This window comes from Monodelphis domestica, chromosome 3 (genome assembly GCF_027887165.1).
Source record: "Monodelphis domestica isolate mMonDom1 chromosome 3, mMonDom1.pri, whole genome shotgun sequence".
Classification (NCBI taxonomy): domain Eukaryota; kingdom Metazoa; phylum Chordata; class Mammalia; order Didelphimorphia; family Didelphidae; genus Monodelphis; species Monodelphis domestica.
Genome location: NC_077229.1, coordinates 533,791,865 through 533,808,169, shown reverse-complemented (window position 1 = coordinate 533,808,169; position 16,305 = coordinate 533,791,865). Strand labels below are relative to the sequence as shown.

At 33.8% G+C, this 16,305-nt stretch overlaps 1 protein-coding gene across 10 annotated transcripts in view; it reads right to left on the bottom strand.

Moving 5' to 3' along the window:
• LOC103103181 (uncharacterized) overlaps positions 1-16,305 on the bottom strand; it is a 275,130-nt gene that overhangs the window by 152,355 nt on the left and 106,470 nt on the right. For all 10 annotated transcript variants that reach the window (XM_007486577.3, XM_007486573.3, XM_007486581.3 and 7 more), the window contains one exon: positions 13,957-14,045. In XM_007486577.3, the coding sequence (XP_007486639.2) occupies positions 13,957-14,045 (89 nt within the window). The remainder of the gene's footprint in view (positions 1-13,956; positions 14,046-16,305) is intronic.

Below are 16,305 nucleotides of genomic sequence, written 5' to 3'. Positions count from 1 at the left end.
CATTTATAAAGCATTTTAAAGTTTGCAAACTCTTTACAAATATAATCTTATTTGATCTTTTCAAACACCCTGTGAGGAAGGGGCTATAATTTTACAGATGAGGAAACTAAGCTGAGAAAGTTAAGTGATTTGCCCAGGTTCACACAGTTAGTGTGTGAGGTAAGATAACAGTTTGGGTCTTCCTGACTTCAAGTCCAACACTCTAACCAACATGCCACCTTACTACTTTACTTAAAAGTCCTCATTTATCTGCATATGGAAAAAAACTGACTCCGAATATGTTTGCCTGAACAATCATCACTGTGGTACTGGGTGATCTCCTTTGGTAAATGTCCTGCTTGCACCTAGAGTTTATACTCAAATGGATTTGCAAACTCATGTATAAAAGCACTCCCTCCAATGATGTAATTCATAGCCCCCCTAGGCTTGTTCACTCAGAAATTAATACTCATGCCCTTCCATACATTCACCACATAAGGTCAGTATGTGTTCGGGGAAACTATTATGTTTGCCTGACATAACAAAGATGCCAAATGGGCATACTCTCCATTTATTATTATCCCTTCATCTCACCATCCCAGTCTCTTTCTTGTTTATACATTTCTTAGATGACATCTTTAACAATGTTTCTCCTTCTTTAGTCTTTGTGATATGTTTCAGTTTTTTAATGCCCACTATGTACCTCTCTGTTGCCATTTAAGGATATTCAATTTTAGTCTTTCAGAGACCTTTAACTTTCAGACACCCAGTTAGACTTCTGATATATTTTTTTAAGTTTTTTGTTTGTTTGTTTCTGGAATAAGTCTTCTGTCATTAAAAGTATTCTGTAAATTTCCTTTTTTCTTCAATTTTATTTTTATTGTTGTGCAAAACACACTTCTATGCTGATCATTATTCTAACAGGAAAGTCATACATAACCAAACCCCAAAATAAAAACATAAATACACTGATGTGAAAGACAATTCCAACAGTTCTTTCTTTGGAAATGGATAGTATTCCTAGTTATAAGCTTTCAGTGTGGTCCCAGATCATTGCATTGCAGAAAGTAGCAAAGTTTTCACAGCTAATCATCATCCAATATTACTGTTAAGGGGTACAATGTTCTTCTTTCACTCTGCATCAATTCCTGTAGATCTTTCCAGCTTTATCTGAACTCATCTTGCTTATCATTTCTTATTTCTTTTTATCACTCTAGTATTCCATCACCAACATGTACCATAATTTGTTCAGTCATTCTCCAATTGATGGACATCCCCTCAATTTCCAATTCTTTGTCACTACAAAAAGTGCAGCTCTAAATATTTTTGTATAAGTAAGTCCTTTCTCCTTTTTTATTATCCTTTGGGGCACAGTTTCAAATTGCTCTCCAGAATGGTTGGATCAGTTCACAATTCCATCAACAATGCATTAGTGTCCCAATTTTGCCACAGTCCCTCCATCATTTATCTCTTTCCTTTCCTTTACTTTACTATACTATACTATACTACTACTTTACTATTGACCAATCTGATAGGCAAGAAATGGTATCTCAATGTTGTTTTAATCTGCATTTCTCTAATCAGGAGTGATTTAGAACATTTTTTCATATGATTATTGATGGCTTTGATTTCTTCATCCAAAAATTGCTTGTTCATATTCTTTCACCATTTGTCGAGAGGGGAATGGCTTGGATTCTTATAAATTTTACTTAGTTCTCTATAAATTTTAGAAATTAGACATTTATCAGAGATATTTTTCATTAAAAATTTTCCCAGTTTGTTGTTTCCTTTCTAATCTTTATTACATTAATGTTGTTTGTACAAAAGCTTTTTCAGTTTAATTTAATCAAAACTATTCATTTTACAACTTATAATACTCTCAACCTCTGGTTTGGTCATAATTCTTCCCTTCTCAAAAGATCTGACAAGTAAATTATTCTGTGTTCTCCTAATTTAGCTATGGTATCATCCTCTCTACCTAAGTCATATATCCATTTTGACCTTATCTTGGTATAGAGTGTGAGATACTGGTCTATACCTAGTTTCTGTCATATTGTTTTCCAGTTTCCCCAGAAGTTTCTGGTAGAGTGAGTTCTTATTCCAAAAACTAGCATCTTTGGGTTTATCAAACATTAGATTGCTAAGGTCATTTATTCTCAAATATTGTGTATCTAATCTACTTCATTGATCTACCATTCTATTTCTTAGCCAGTACCAGATTGTTTTGATGTCTGCTGCTTTATAGTATAGATCTAGTACTGCTAGGCCTCCTTCCTTCAATAATTTTTTGTTAGTTCCCTTGATATTCTTGACTTTTTGTTCTTCCAGATGAATTTTGCTACTATTTTTTCTAGTATTATAAAATAATTGTTTGGTAGTTTGGTTGGTAAGGCACTGAATTAATTTAGGTAGGATGGTGATTTTTATGATATTAGCTCAGTCTACCCATGAGCAATTAATATTTTTCCAACTGTTTAGAACCTTATGCTGATGTCACTATATATACATTATATATAGATAGGAATAGTATACATATATATATATATATACACACACACACACATATATATATATATATCATGTGTGTATATTATATATAATACATAGACAAGAAGTAAGTGTAGAGACCTTGGACTTTCTCCTCTCTGAGGTTGACAAGTGCCACCAAGAACAATCCTCATTTCTTGGACTATGTATTTTTTCATTTCTAGGCAAAGGGATTGGAGACTACAAATCAAATTTTAGAGGGTCAGGAGTGTGATACTCTGGATCCAAGAGTCCTAGCTTCTGGGTTTTGCAGCCAGGTTGACATCAGTGCCCTAAGAAGAAAGGAATGACCTTTGGGTTCTAGTCCAGTGGTACCTAGGGCCATGACTCATTCTGGCAGTCATTCTATACCTGCACACAAATTTAGTGGGAACAATGGTATGTAGAAACTCTGCCAAGTTTTACCCTACTTTTCCCAGAAACCAAAATGGTACAGGAGAGAGTGTGTTCTAAAGAAGTTTTGTACTTTTGATTTTGCCCTTTTTTAAAAGTAAATAACCCTCTACAAAAGCTAAGGGATATTAAGACAGTAAAAAGAATTATAGCACTACTCATTCCAGGAAAGTGAGATCGGATTATACTATGTACATGCATGTGTATGTATGCACACCAGTGTGTACACATATGTATATATGTACAAATATGTATGATCTCTATAGCAGTGGTTCTTATTCTTCTTTGTGTCATGGATCTCATGAAGCCTATAGAACTTTTCTCCAATAATGTTTTAAATGTACCAAATAAAATATAGAAGTTTACAAAGAAATCCAATTCCACTGAAATAGTTAACAAATTTTTTAAAATTCTTTTTAAAACACAAGTTCACAGAGCCCAAGTTAACAACTTCTGCTCTATATGGCCATTGCATTGCATATCAAAACCTGGACAAGAGGGATTCTTTATCGTTGAGGTTTTCCAATACACCATTGATACTCCAATGCACAATGATAGTGGAGAACACCCCTAATAAGCATAGCTCTACTTTTGTATCTCTCAATACTGTTATTGTCAGGGTCTTTGAACAAGATCTTCTTTTGGCCTGTCTGTCAAAGAATGTTATATAATATTGAAAAATGTGTGCATGCATGTGTGTGTGGATATATACATATATAAATAATCCAACACCTGATATATTCAATACATGAGATATAATATATACCTTAATCCATATATGTGTTATGTGTATGTAAAAATTAAAATCAAATCTCAAATTATAAAATATTGTATTTTAGGAGATTTATTAATGATCATTAGAAATCAAGGAATAAAGAGGATACAAAATAAAGACCATGTGCCCATGGTTGATTAGCCATCTCAACATCCCCGCACTTAGCTTACCACCACCACCACCATGTTGGCTGCAAGCCCAAGAAAGAGACTCAAAAGGACTGCCCACTCACTAATATCCTTTGTCTATAGGAGGTATGTAATGCCAGGAAGTCAGTGGGCTCCCAGGAAATGTAGTTCTTTTATAGGGTAACAAATTTTCAATTATAAATCCCCCCCCCCGAGATCCATGGAAGACTAGACTCTCCAATGGATCTTGTAAACATAACCAACTTTGAAATTACAATAATTTGGGGATGAAAAGAAAAGAAAACAAAACAAATAATTGTTAGGCACATTGACAAAAAGCCAAATGAGGGCAGTCCCCTTCAGCATAAGAGTATACATACAAAACAAATGCATTCAACCCCACACAGTTCAAATCACCACATCCCACACTGTGTGGTCTGTGGAGGCATCTTCATGGTGCCTTCTCCAAACATTCACTTTTTGGATTTGGAGAGGTAGAATGTTTCTTATCCCAAAATTACTCTTAAAAAGAATTTAAATTTTGCATTTTAGAATAATTATACATTCCCCCCTGAAGAGGGTGTTGAAAAACACAGGGATCACTTAGGGATGCATGACTGAGTTATGAGGTATATGAATCAATAATCAAATTAAAAAAACAAAAACATAAAAGAAAAACAAATGGAAGAAAAAGTAAATTTTTTGAGAGAAAGAAAAAATTCAAAATCAGAATCAAAATATCAAAAATCTATGTATATACAATTTTGAGTAAACAAGAATAAATTCATAATAGGCCCTTGCATTTTGGGTTCAATTTAGTAAATTTTCTAACAGGCCCTTGTGTTAGGGTCCAATTAAAGTAATTTCTATCCCACAAGTTTGTAGGACAAAATGCAGTAATATTTCACTTACCCATTTGCAGCCAAGACTACAGGAAGTTGCCATACTATAAGAGAGAAAAGGGACTAGATTATAGGAGCAAATGGGAGCCAGGATAAAGCCAAAATAATCAATGTCATGCATTTGATATAGAGTGTGTGGTTCAAGGAAGTCCTGCATTTAACACATGTTCAACAGCTTCAACCTCGAGTCTCACACATGATCAAGTCCTTGTGTTCTTTGACAGAATGTCATCAATCCACATAGGATTGGTCTGGTCTCTTTGACCTTGTGCTCAATTGGCACTATGCAAGTAGCTTTGTGCTTCTTTGGCACTGTGCAATGACTCCTTTTGTATTTCCTTCTCCTGGAATCAGACAGAATCATTAAGCAGAGTCTCATAATTATTTATCAATAAATGGCAGGTTTCCATAGTCTAAAGCTTTGGGATATGTATTAATATTATGACAAATATCTATTTTAACTTATATTACTGCAAAATCAAAAAAGTTAGAGAAAATCTCAATACTGGTGACATGCTCTTCAAATACAAAAAGGAGAGAAAAAATAAAACTGAAATAGTATATTGCACATGCAAGAAAAAACAATAATAAAAGTTTTTAAAATAAAAAATATGTAGCTTACAATCATTGACACACTGTGTCAGCTAAGAAAAGGTAGAATACAAAGGTTTCTCACCAATAATGAGAACCATTTCCTTTTCAAACTTGGTAATGATACACTAACAGTTTTTTTATAGAAAATAGGGGTACAACAAGTAATGCAGATCCAAAAAGTATCAAAATCCCCCTAAAATAGCCCATTTAATGACAACAAACAGCAAACAAACTCACCATCATGTTACACGAATATGCTGAATGACATTTAAAAAAACCTTGGAAGCTAATGGATACTTGTCACAAGATTTTCAGTTTTTAAAATCTCCTACTGCCATCATTTCAAAATGTGGTAGAAGAGTCTAGGAAAAAAAAAACCCTCTGCACTGTTGATGTTGGGTCTTAAAATGTCACCAAGAATCTAGATCATTCTGGTGGAAGGGTATGGTAAGCTGGCTGAAGAGTTGCAAATGAGAGATGCTCCCTTTTGGGAGCCATCCAGGGGTACCATGCCCTGCGATCAACTTTGAGACTGTTAAGTCCCATCCATTCACATTTTTACAAATAAGGGATGTGGGGATTATAATTGTACTTCGCTTCAGATACTAAAATGGACCCTTTACCTCTTCTTACAAATAACTCAGGGGCAGGCAAAATGATCAGAGTTGTTGAAAAAAATCTAAAATTTATGTTTAAAGACCCCTTAAAATCAATTTGAGATATTTAGGTCATTAAATTTTCCAAAGGTTGTTATAGAATTGTGACCAGTTTTGATGAAGTCCATACATCATCTATGTGACAATTAACAAAGACAAAATGGGAAAAAAAACTATTTTTCTCTCTTTGGCGGGGAGGGGGGGTATTCAATAATATTTGTTTAGTATAGTTATAGGGAAAGGTAACAGAATATGACAGTAGTTAAAACACAGTAGAGCAAAATGTATCAGTGTAACAGAATGCTGTTGAATATATTCATACATGAACTTAAAAACAACCAAATCAAATCTTAAATAAAACAATCAGCAAAATACAGAGACTTTTATAAAACATTGGAGTCTGAAAGGGCTTAAAATGTAACCTCCAGACTCTTTAAAGTTCCTTTTCCTATCTGTTCAGATTCCTATTGTCAGTGTTTTGGGCTTTCCCATAGTGAGGGAGAATTCCTCGCTGAACATGGTAAAGAGGAATCCCAAATTGGATGAATCTTAGAGACTGGGCATGCCCAAATGGCAAAAGGTTGTAGGGAGATGAATTTCTCCCCTGAATCTCAGGAAAAATAAGTGAAAAGCTCAGTGCACCCATGAATTGTAGAAGCTGTTTGAAAAAGGCAAGGTACTGCTCTTTCAAAGAGTGCACCATGCTTGTAATTTACTTCCTGTTTGGAAGAGTAACTTCCTTCTTCCCTTCTACTCTAAGGTAAAACACTAGTTTCCCTAGCCCCATGGAGAGGGACATAGAAAGCTAATCATTGCCTAAGAAAAATACACCTCAGTTTTTCTCGTTGCCCAGAGATCTGCTCCAAGTTGTGAGTTCCAAAGACACACATTGGCAGCTACCAGCAGGAATGAAGTTGGGACTGGGGATGGGGCCAAAGCTGGAGCAAGAGCAGGAGTAGGACTAGGAGCAAGCAGGATAGACAGCAGCAGCCAAAGGTAGCAGCAAGGAATAAGGAACTTGGGCTCAAGCAGATGGGTAAGAGAAGAGGTTTATCTCTTCTCCGCCAAAATTCCCTGGCTAAATCCCTCAAACTAAAATAGCCAGGCCAGGAGGGAAAGCAACCAGGCAAAAAGTAAGGAAAGAAAAAAGGTAGCAGCTCCAAAGAGACTTTGGAATATGTGAGAGTGGGTGGGGTGGGCAAAAAGTCTTGGCAGGAGAAATGTGGCTTAAAATTTTTATCTAGACTGTCTTGAAAAAAATTGAAAGTTTTTTCTTCATCTTTCAGTTGCCATGAATATAAAAATTAAAATCAAATCTCAAATGATAAAATATTATATTTTAGGAGATTTATTAATGATCATTAGAAATCAAGGAATAAAGAGGATACAAAATAAAGACCACATGCCCATGGCTGATTAGTCATTTCAAAATCCCCACGCTTAGCTTACCACCATGTTGGCTGCAAGGCCCAAGAAAGAGACCCAAGAGGACCACCCACTCACTAATATCCTCTGTCTACAGGAAGTACATAATGACATGAAGTGGGCTCTCGGGAAATGTAGTTCTTTTTTAGGTAACAGATTTTCAATTATACATATGTGTTATGTATGATATATTCAATATGTAATATATTTGAATATTATATGGCATTCCTGGGAAGACAAGGCAAAAGAAAACTTTGTTCAACATCAATAAAACATCAATAAAAAGTGATAAATTAGTAGATCTATGCTTATCAAAGATTTTTTCTACTATCCCTGTAGAGATAGATAGATAGATAGATAGATAGATAGATAGATAGATAGATAGATAGATAGATAATATGTAGATACAGATACAGATATAGACAAAATATATATAGAGAGAAGACAACATGCATTTCAATGGAATTATATATTCTCTACTTTTGTTGTTATTCAGTCATTCAATAATGTCTGACTCTTCATGATCATATGGACCATAGCATGCCAGGCCCTTTTATCTTCCACCATCTTTAGAAATATTTCTGAGTTCATGTTCATAGTTTCCATGAAATACATCTATTACATCCTCAGCTGTCTCCTTCTCCTTTTGCTTTCAATCTGTCCCAACTTCCTTGTCTTTTTCAACAAGTTCTGTCTTCTAAATATGTGGCCAAAGAATTTAAGCATGTGTTTCAGTATTTGATTTTCCAGTGAATAATTTGAATTAATTCCTTGAAGTATTGACTGATTTTCTTTTTGGTTAGTTGTATGATGGTAAAAATGTTGTATTCTGTAAGATATCACTTGTAAAAGTGTGCCTATCTCCCTAAAAAATACTTCACCAAAAATGTCCTTAAAAATTAATATAAATAGGAAAGTTGACATAATGGTCAGGAGTGGCTAATGTTCTCCATCACATTTTTTCTGGTATTAATAAGATTCAAATTTTTTCTCTGCATTTTCAATATCTTCATCTAAAGAGTAACCTGGAACAATTAGTTTAAGTGACTTTCCCAAAGACAAATATATGTAAGTATATATTTAAGAGATAGGACTTGAATCTAAGTCTTAGTCCAAGACTGCTTGAATCTCTTCAACTTCTCAACTTCTTCTCAATCTCAATCAATTCTCAAGCTTCTTTTAAATTGATTTTTCCCTCCACTGCTTCTGTCTATTTTATGTAGTGAAATTGCTCAAGCATTCTACCTTCGTACTCTGTAATATTTTATAAATAAGTTTATATTCTAAATTGATATCACCCTTGGCTGTCACATCTCTTTTCTTGGCAAATGAACAAAGTGCCTGTTAACTAAAACACTTTTAGGCTCCCAGGTCTCCTCATTATTACAATTGATTTACATTATTAAACTTCAGTATAAAATTGTTGCAAATGGCATTGGTGTCCTTCCTTCCATCCACATTCCATTTTCCACATCAATAACTTATTTAAATAGATTGGGATCTAATTGTACACCATATTTTTCTTATATTTATTCTTTTACTTTTGTATTAATTTTCATCTTTATTCTTTACAAGTCAGCAGTCTGAGTAAAAACAGACTGCCAAACCAGAAATAACTACCATGTCAGAAATGAGTCATTTTCTGTCTGACAATCTATAATCAATTTCAGTTTTTATGATATAATTCAGTGTTCACTATGTCCAGCACTTCCAATATTTTCTTCAAGAGAGTAATCAGGATATATACACTTCTTTATAATCTCCATAACCTTTCAACAATATCTACTAACATATTATTGCCAATCTCACCTATTTTCAACTTGATATTGAAGTGAATAATAAGTACACATTAATTTAATTTGGAGACTTATGAGTTCTTCATAAAATATTTCTACTATAATAGATGCAGATGCATAAGCTATAATGACTTCCATTGTGGTCTTTTTGCAAATACTTGACATACACAAGATAACCAGATGTCTGGTAAATTATATTTTTCATGTTGTCTTTGGATTAAGTGTGAATCCAATGTCATCAACTCCTTCATTTGCTTCAAGTAAAATCTATAAGTCATCCTTCCATTTAGTTACAACTTTCTTCCATTTTCTGATTTCACTTATAACAAGAATTTTAGAATTTATATAATTCATTAGTCCCTTAAGATCTTACATTTAGAGTATCAATAGCTAATTAAATATATGTTAACATTAAAATATATTAGAATTTAATATAAGTCTAAAAATTGTGTAATTCTTATCAACATCTACTCCCCAGGAGGAAGACATACAAGAATAAGGGTCATTTTATAGTTTTCTTCGTTTCACAAAGTATACCTTTTATAAATTAGCCTTCTCGAAGTAGGAACAATTTGTTGTCAGTTCCTACATTAGAGCTTTTCCATCAAGGGAAAATTTGCCAAAACTTAGGCTCCACTAGCATAGCCTTTGAGAACCTAGGGACCCTCCATGCCTTAATGAAGCATCAGAGAAAGGTTTTACAGTCAAAGTCAATATGTCACAAACTGAATTATTCTTCTCCCTAAAATCTGCTGACTCCCATTATCTCTTTTTCTGTTGATGTAACCACCATCCTCCAAGATATCAAGGTTCCAAAGTTATCTTTAACTCTCCCTTGTCCTTCTTCTCCCAAATCCAATCAATTTCAAACTATTTTCAATTCTATACCCCAATACTGCTAACATCTGTTCCCTCCTTCTCCATTCCCACTGCAACCACACAACTTCTAAAAATACATTCATTACCTCTCAGCTGAACTTGCTCCCCTGGATAATAACAAGTCTTCCTGCTTCTGACCTATGCTTTCCCTAATCTATTTGCATAATCTTAATGAATAACTGTGAAAAACCACCAATGACTCCCCACAGAACACATATTCCTAATGTCAATATTTCAAATCCCTTCAAAATCTTCCAATCTCTTTTCAAATTTATCTCCAACTTCTTTTATTCATAAAGGATTAAGTTCCAAGCATATTAGAAAACCTACTGTCTTCTTTTCTTATGCTACCTCCTACAATTTCTTAACTCTACTTGCATTTTCTTCCCAATCTGGAATGAATTCTCTCCCTAGTCATCCCTCATCTGTTAAAATTCCTCCCTTCCTTCAAAATATCCTCCTTCTGTTAAGAAGTCCTCCCTGGGGAGCAGCTGGATAGCTCACCTGATTGAGATCCAGGCCTCAAGATGGAAGATCCTTGATTCAAATCTGGCCTCAGATACTTTCTAGCTGGGTGACCCTGGGCAAGTCACTTAAAGCCCATTGCCTAGCCCTTACCACTCTTCTGCCTTGAAATCCAAATCACAGTAGGAAATGAGTTGTTTGGTTTTTGTTTTTTGTTTTTTTAAAGATGAAGAAGTCTTCCCTGATCTCCACTTATTTCAAAAATTACACATCTGGCTCACTCTCCTATTTACTAAATTCTATATTTTGCTAGTTATTTGTGCACAAACTTTATCTCTCTTAATTGAAGATAAGCTCTTTGAGAGCTGGTTCTATATGTATCTCATTTCATATTAAAATCTATGATACCTTCTTCTTTCTTCTTTATTTGGGATCATACAGTAAGCATGTAAGGATCTAGCCAGTCCTAGAATACACTTCACATCCTATCCAACCTTACCTTAGGACCTAACCAAGTCTAACATCTTGCCATTTACCCTGATGTTGCCCTCCTCCAGACCACAACCTCGAAAGATCATATTCCCTGAGAAAGTTAACTCAGCTGTGATGTTTTTTTCTTGGGGCTTAGCTATCTTAATTGATTCAAATTTAAATTAACTCAGTATGTTTAGTCAGTCAGTCATATTTCACATCTTATCTAGTCATGTACCAGAAAACCAAGTCCTAACCAATTTTCTCTTGCTCTTACTTTTTAAAATAACCATCAAATCAATACTGCCATGGCTACTATAAAGGGCTTGACAATCCTTTACTATTGTAAGGATAATTTTAGGGTTGTGACCTAATCTAAATTAATTTGGTCGCCAGAGAAAATCCCAAATAAAATACCCAAGTCAGTTTGGAAATTTATGGTGATTTTAATTAATATAGGAATTAAGGAGAGGAGAAAGAGGGTTTAGGATTTCTCCCACCTGGCCTGTGCCAGGGGGAGTTCAAAGACCTCCGCCATGAGGTCTTTGAAGAAGATTAGAGGCTTTTCTAAGAGGATAGTCTTTGGAAGGTAAAGGAGAAAAGAATCAGCCTAAACTCCTGGGGAGTACCTGAACTAGGCTACTAAGCTTCTCCCAGTATAGTATCAAGGAAAACTCACTGCCAAACCTGGACAATAGCTGCCACCAGTCCAAGATGGCAAAATGCTCAGCAAGCTGCTGCCAGAGCCACCTCTCTGTGGAAAGAGCCTGGAGAGAGGAAGTGATGCAAAATATATAGAAGGTTTTTATATCACTTTCCTGCATCTCACATGCACCAATGGTAGCTTAAGCTTGACTTAGGACAGCCCAGGGGTTTGTCAATTGTTTCTGATTTGTCATTTGCTAGCACATGTCTTCATAGGCCATCTTTCTTAATACTTAATCCTTAAGTAGGGGTGTAGACATTCCTCTTTTGTTAGTCTAAGCAGGGTGGAGTAAATCTAAAATTCACACTATCTAAACTAAAACTCCCTATCCTGACTACCACTCTTTTATAGGTATTATATCCCTCATCAGAATGTTAAGTTTCTTGAGAGCAGAGACTGTCCAATTTTGTATTAGCATCTTAAGCATCTAGCAGAGCATTGGATACATAGAAAGCACTTAATAAATTTATATTGATTAAATGATATGGTAAGCTGAATTGAATTTTGTAATTATCAATGTATATATGAATCTATAAAAAAACTGAACCCAAATTCACTGAGGAACTAGAGGATTTCAAATTTTACTATTGGGGTTATTTCTTTCCTATATCTCTGGGTCTATTTTCACAGTAAGGTGATATTTTCCTAAATGCGGTAACTAATTTAGATCTATTAACTGAAAGCAAGAAAGAGAAAAATGTGAATATTAGTATAAGTAATCAAATAACAGACCATAATGGGAACTTATTGCCAAAATAAAAAATTTTGTAGTTGTCATAAAAGACTACCTCATATAAAACAAGGTCATTATTCTAATCTCTTTGGTATTCATTATAGCAAAACTTTAAAGAAGGTAAATTGTACAATAATCTTTAAAAAGAAAATAAAATAGTTCAAGCCTTATGAAGCAAAGATAAAGTAATATATATATATAATCAACCTAGAGAAGTGAACTTCAAAGAAAGGTTATACTCAAGAAACACATAAAAAAGAAATTTAAACAGACCTTAAATTTCCACATGAACTATGTCAAACATTCAAATGAGCTGTAAATTTTGACTAGAAATAATGACTAAAATAAAACTACAGAAAACTTAATAGAACAAACCTTACCCAAATTTTTTTAAAAGAGCACATCTAAGTAGGGGCTATTATCTGATCACATGCTTAATAGTAAAAAATATATTCTACATTTACAAATTGGAACACTTTGTTTAAAGTGCTCTCTAATATCTCTGAAAGATTTGTCTGAACAAATACCAATTTATAATGAAAGAATATGGATGAATGCAGTTGCCTTATAGGTGGTTGGGTTGGGGATGGAAAATTCAATATCACAACTTATATTGTTTCTTTTATTTTTAGGGACCCTTTACATGTTTTATGTTGTAACTATACCAGCTTCATGAAGAAAACATTCATTCACTCAATAACCACTTAACTATCTAATATGTTCAAAGCACAGTGTCAGGCACAAAGGAAGATATAAATAAAATCATCTCTATTCTCAAAGAGAAGCAACCCAACTAGGAAGTGAGGTTATGGAATGTGAAACATAGATAAATATACAATGATTTTTTAAATATATTTATAATTATAATGCAAAAAAAAATGAAAGGTAGAAAGTGCTTAGGTTTTGGTCCAAGGAAGGAAAATTCATTTCTGACTAAAGGAATCAAGAAAATTGTATAGGATTGTAAAAAGTATAAATTTGGGGAGAAGACATTCTAAGCATTGGGAAAGGAGTACCTGTGACTCCCAAATCTTTATCTCCAGAAATTTTAACCAGGAAACTCCCTAAACTCTAAGTTATAGGTGAGCTGATGTTCTGAAAAATGGAGTGAGTTTTCCCACAACTGGAATTCTCTATAACAATGAAATCAAAGGTCTAAGACAAAAACATAAAACAAAACATCCATAATCCTTCATAATACTTCAGTCGAAATCTGAAGTATTTAGGGAGAAGAGAAGGCAGCAATCAGAGGTACCCACTGTAGCACAGTGGATAGAGAGGCAGGCCTCAAGTAGGGAGGACCTGGGTTCAAAACTGGCCTCAGACCCTTCCAAACTGTGTGACAATAGGCAAACCACTTAACTCTGTTTGTCTAACTCTTACCTTTCCTAGAGTTACTACTAAGACAGAAAGTAAGGGTTTAAAGAATTTTTTTAAGATACAGATAAAAGAATACAGTTTTTCCAGGAGGCTGACAGATCTATATCATTCTGCTTCCATCGCTTACCTGAGTTTTTCAATGAAGGGGTCTAAAGCTTCACTCATCTCTAATAGAATAGCAGCTCGAGAACTTAATCCTTCTGTAAGCAGTACCACCTATTGAGAAATGATTTATAAAGTGGTTATAAAATGCCATAGAAAAATAGTGTCTATTTTACTCAATACTATATTTCAAGAAATCCTCACAGTCTCACTTTCTGTTTAAATGTATTTTTCATTTAGGAAGGCCATTTAGTTGAAGTCTATAAATTATCTCAAACAAATTATCTCAAACTGCCTTGATTTATAGGTGATCAATATTCAGAAAATGTTTTTTCTAATGTATATTCCTTATCAGATTTAAATATATAATTTCTAGAACAGAAGCATGATATAATTTAATGGAACAATTTTTCTGTGATGCTAAATACCAAGAGCCTATATTAAACTTATGTGGTTATATACTTCATATTAGGTTTAGAATATAGAACACATGGGCTTAAATTTCTCCTCTGATGAGTTTAACCATGAACAAGTCATTCAATTTTCTAAGACTTACGTTTCTCACATGTAAAATAGGGATACCTAGAGTATCCTTTAACTCATGGTTGTATCAAATAATCAAAAATCAAATAAATCAAATAAATTTAAAAAAATCAAATAAAAAGAATCAAATAAAACAATGAATATAAAACACTTTAGAAAGACTAGTTATCATCATTACCATGACCACTATTTATGAATTAGTTATATTGTGCTCAAAAGGGGATTGGATTCTTGTGTATTTTCATGCCACCCCTATGATTTTGGTATTATTATGGACTCTCAAAAAGGAAACTTCTTCTACAAATGAAGACCAGAATTTGTTATGCAATGTGAAATCTTAAAAGAGTTGTTAGAGACACCAAAGGTTAATTGATTTGCCCAGGTTCACAAAGTTAACAAATTTAGTATGATTTTTTTGCCTAATGAACAGACCACCTTTTGTATATTGTCTTCCCCTTGAGATTTTAGGTTCTTTGAATATAGGGACTATCTTTTTCTTATTTTTATTTCAATATCATGCTTAGCATAGAGCCTGCAACATAGCAACTTAATGTTTGTTTTGTCGTATCTTATAAGATGGAGAATCAAGAATAAACAAAGAAATACCCAAAGAAATTCTACCTCAGACACATTAATTGTGTGATATTTCACCTTTCTCAGCCTCAGTTTCCTCAATTGTAAAATGAGCACTTGGCTCACAGGCTGCAAGGATCAAATGAGAGAAAATTTGCAAAATACTTTGCAAACTTCAAATCATGAATGTAGTTTTAAAATTAGTTTTATAGTTTTTTAAACAAACATTGCCATTGTCTAGGAAGGTTGAATATTCAGTTCTAGTTTACATGCGCTTTTTCTGGACATGTAAGTCATGGGATGGGATGAACTAAAATGATGATAAAGGGAAAAAGAGAAAGAAAGACTGGATAAAGTTGTTTAAATATTTTTTTAATTTCATTTATTTTTTGTCCAATTACATATAAAAGGTTTCCAATATTTTTTTTGTTTCCAATATTTTTAAAGAATTTTGCGTCTTATTCTCTCCTTCCCTCTCCCTATCCAAATGGTAAGCAATCTCTCATAGATTTTACATGTACAATCATGTAAATATAAAATGTAAGTCATTTTCTCATATCAATCCTTTTGTGGAAGGAAACTCAAACAAAAAATTAAGAAAATGGAAAAAAAGTTGCTTTGGGCTAGATTCAGATGCCATCAGTTCATTCTCTGGAAGGAGATGCTACTTTTCATCATGAATCCTTTGGGATTGTTTTGGATCATTGTATTGTTGAAAATAGCTAATTGTATGGTATTCCTTTCACTTTGTACAATGTTCTCCTGGTTCTGTTCATTTCACTCTGATTCAGTTTGTCTTTACAGATTTTTCTGAGTTCCTTCTGCTCATCATTTCTTACAACACAATAGTATTTTTCCCCAATTAATGGGGAAATCCCCACTTTCCAATTCTTTGCCCTCACAAAAAGAGCTGCTTTTAATATTTTTGTACATATTTGTTCTTCCTCTTTTGTTTTTTATCCCTTTTGAGATAAAAATCTAGTAACAGCATTGTTGGGTCAAAGAGTATGTACCATTGTATAGCCTTTTGGGCATAGGTCCAAATTTCTCTCCAGAATGCCTAAATCAGTTCAGAACTGGTATCTCAGAGTTGCTTTGATTTTAATTTCTCTAATAAATAGTGATTTAGCTATTTTTTGCATAAGTATAGAGAGACTTAATTACTTTGAGAACTGCCTGCTGATATCCTTTGACCACTTATCAATTGGAGAATGACTTGTATTCTTATATTTTCAACTTATTTCTCTATGTATTTCAG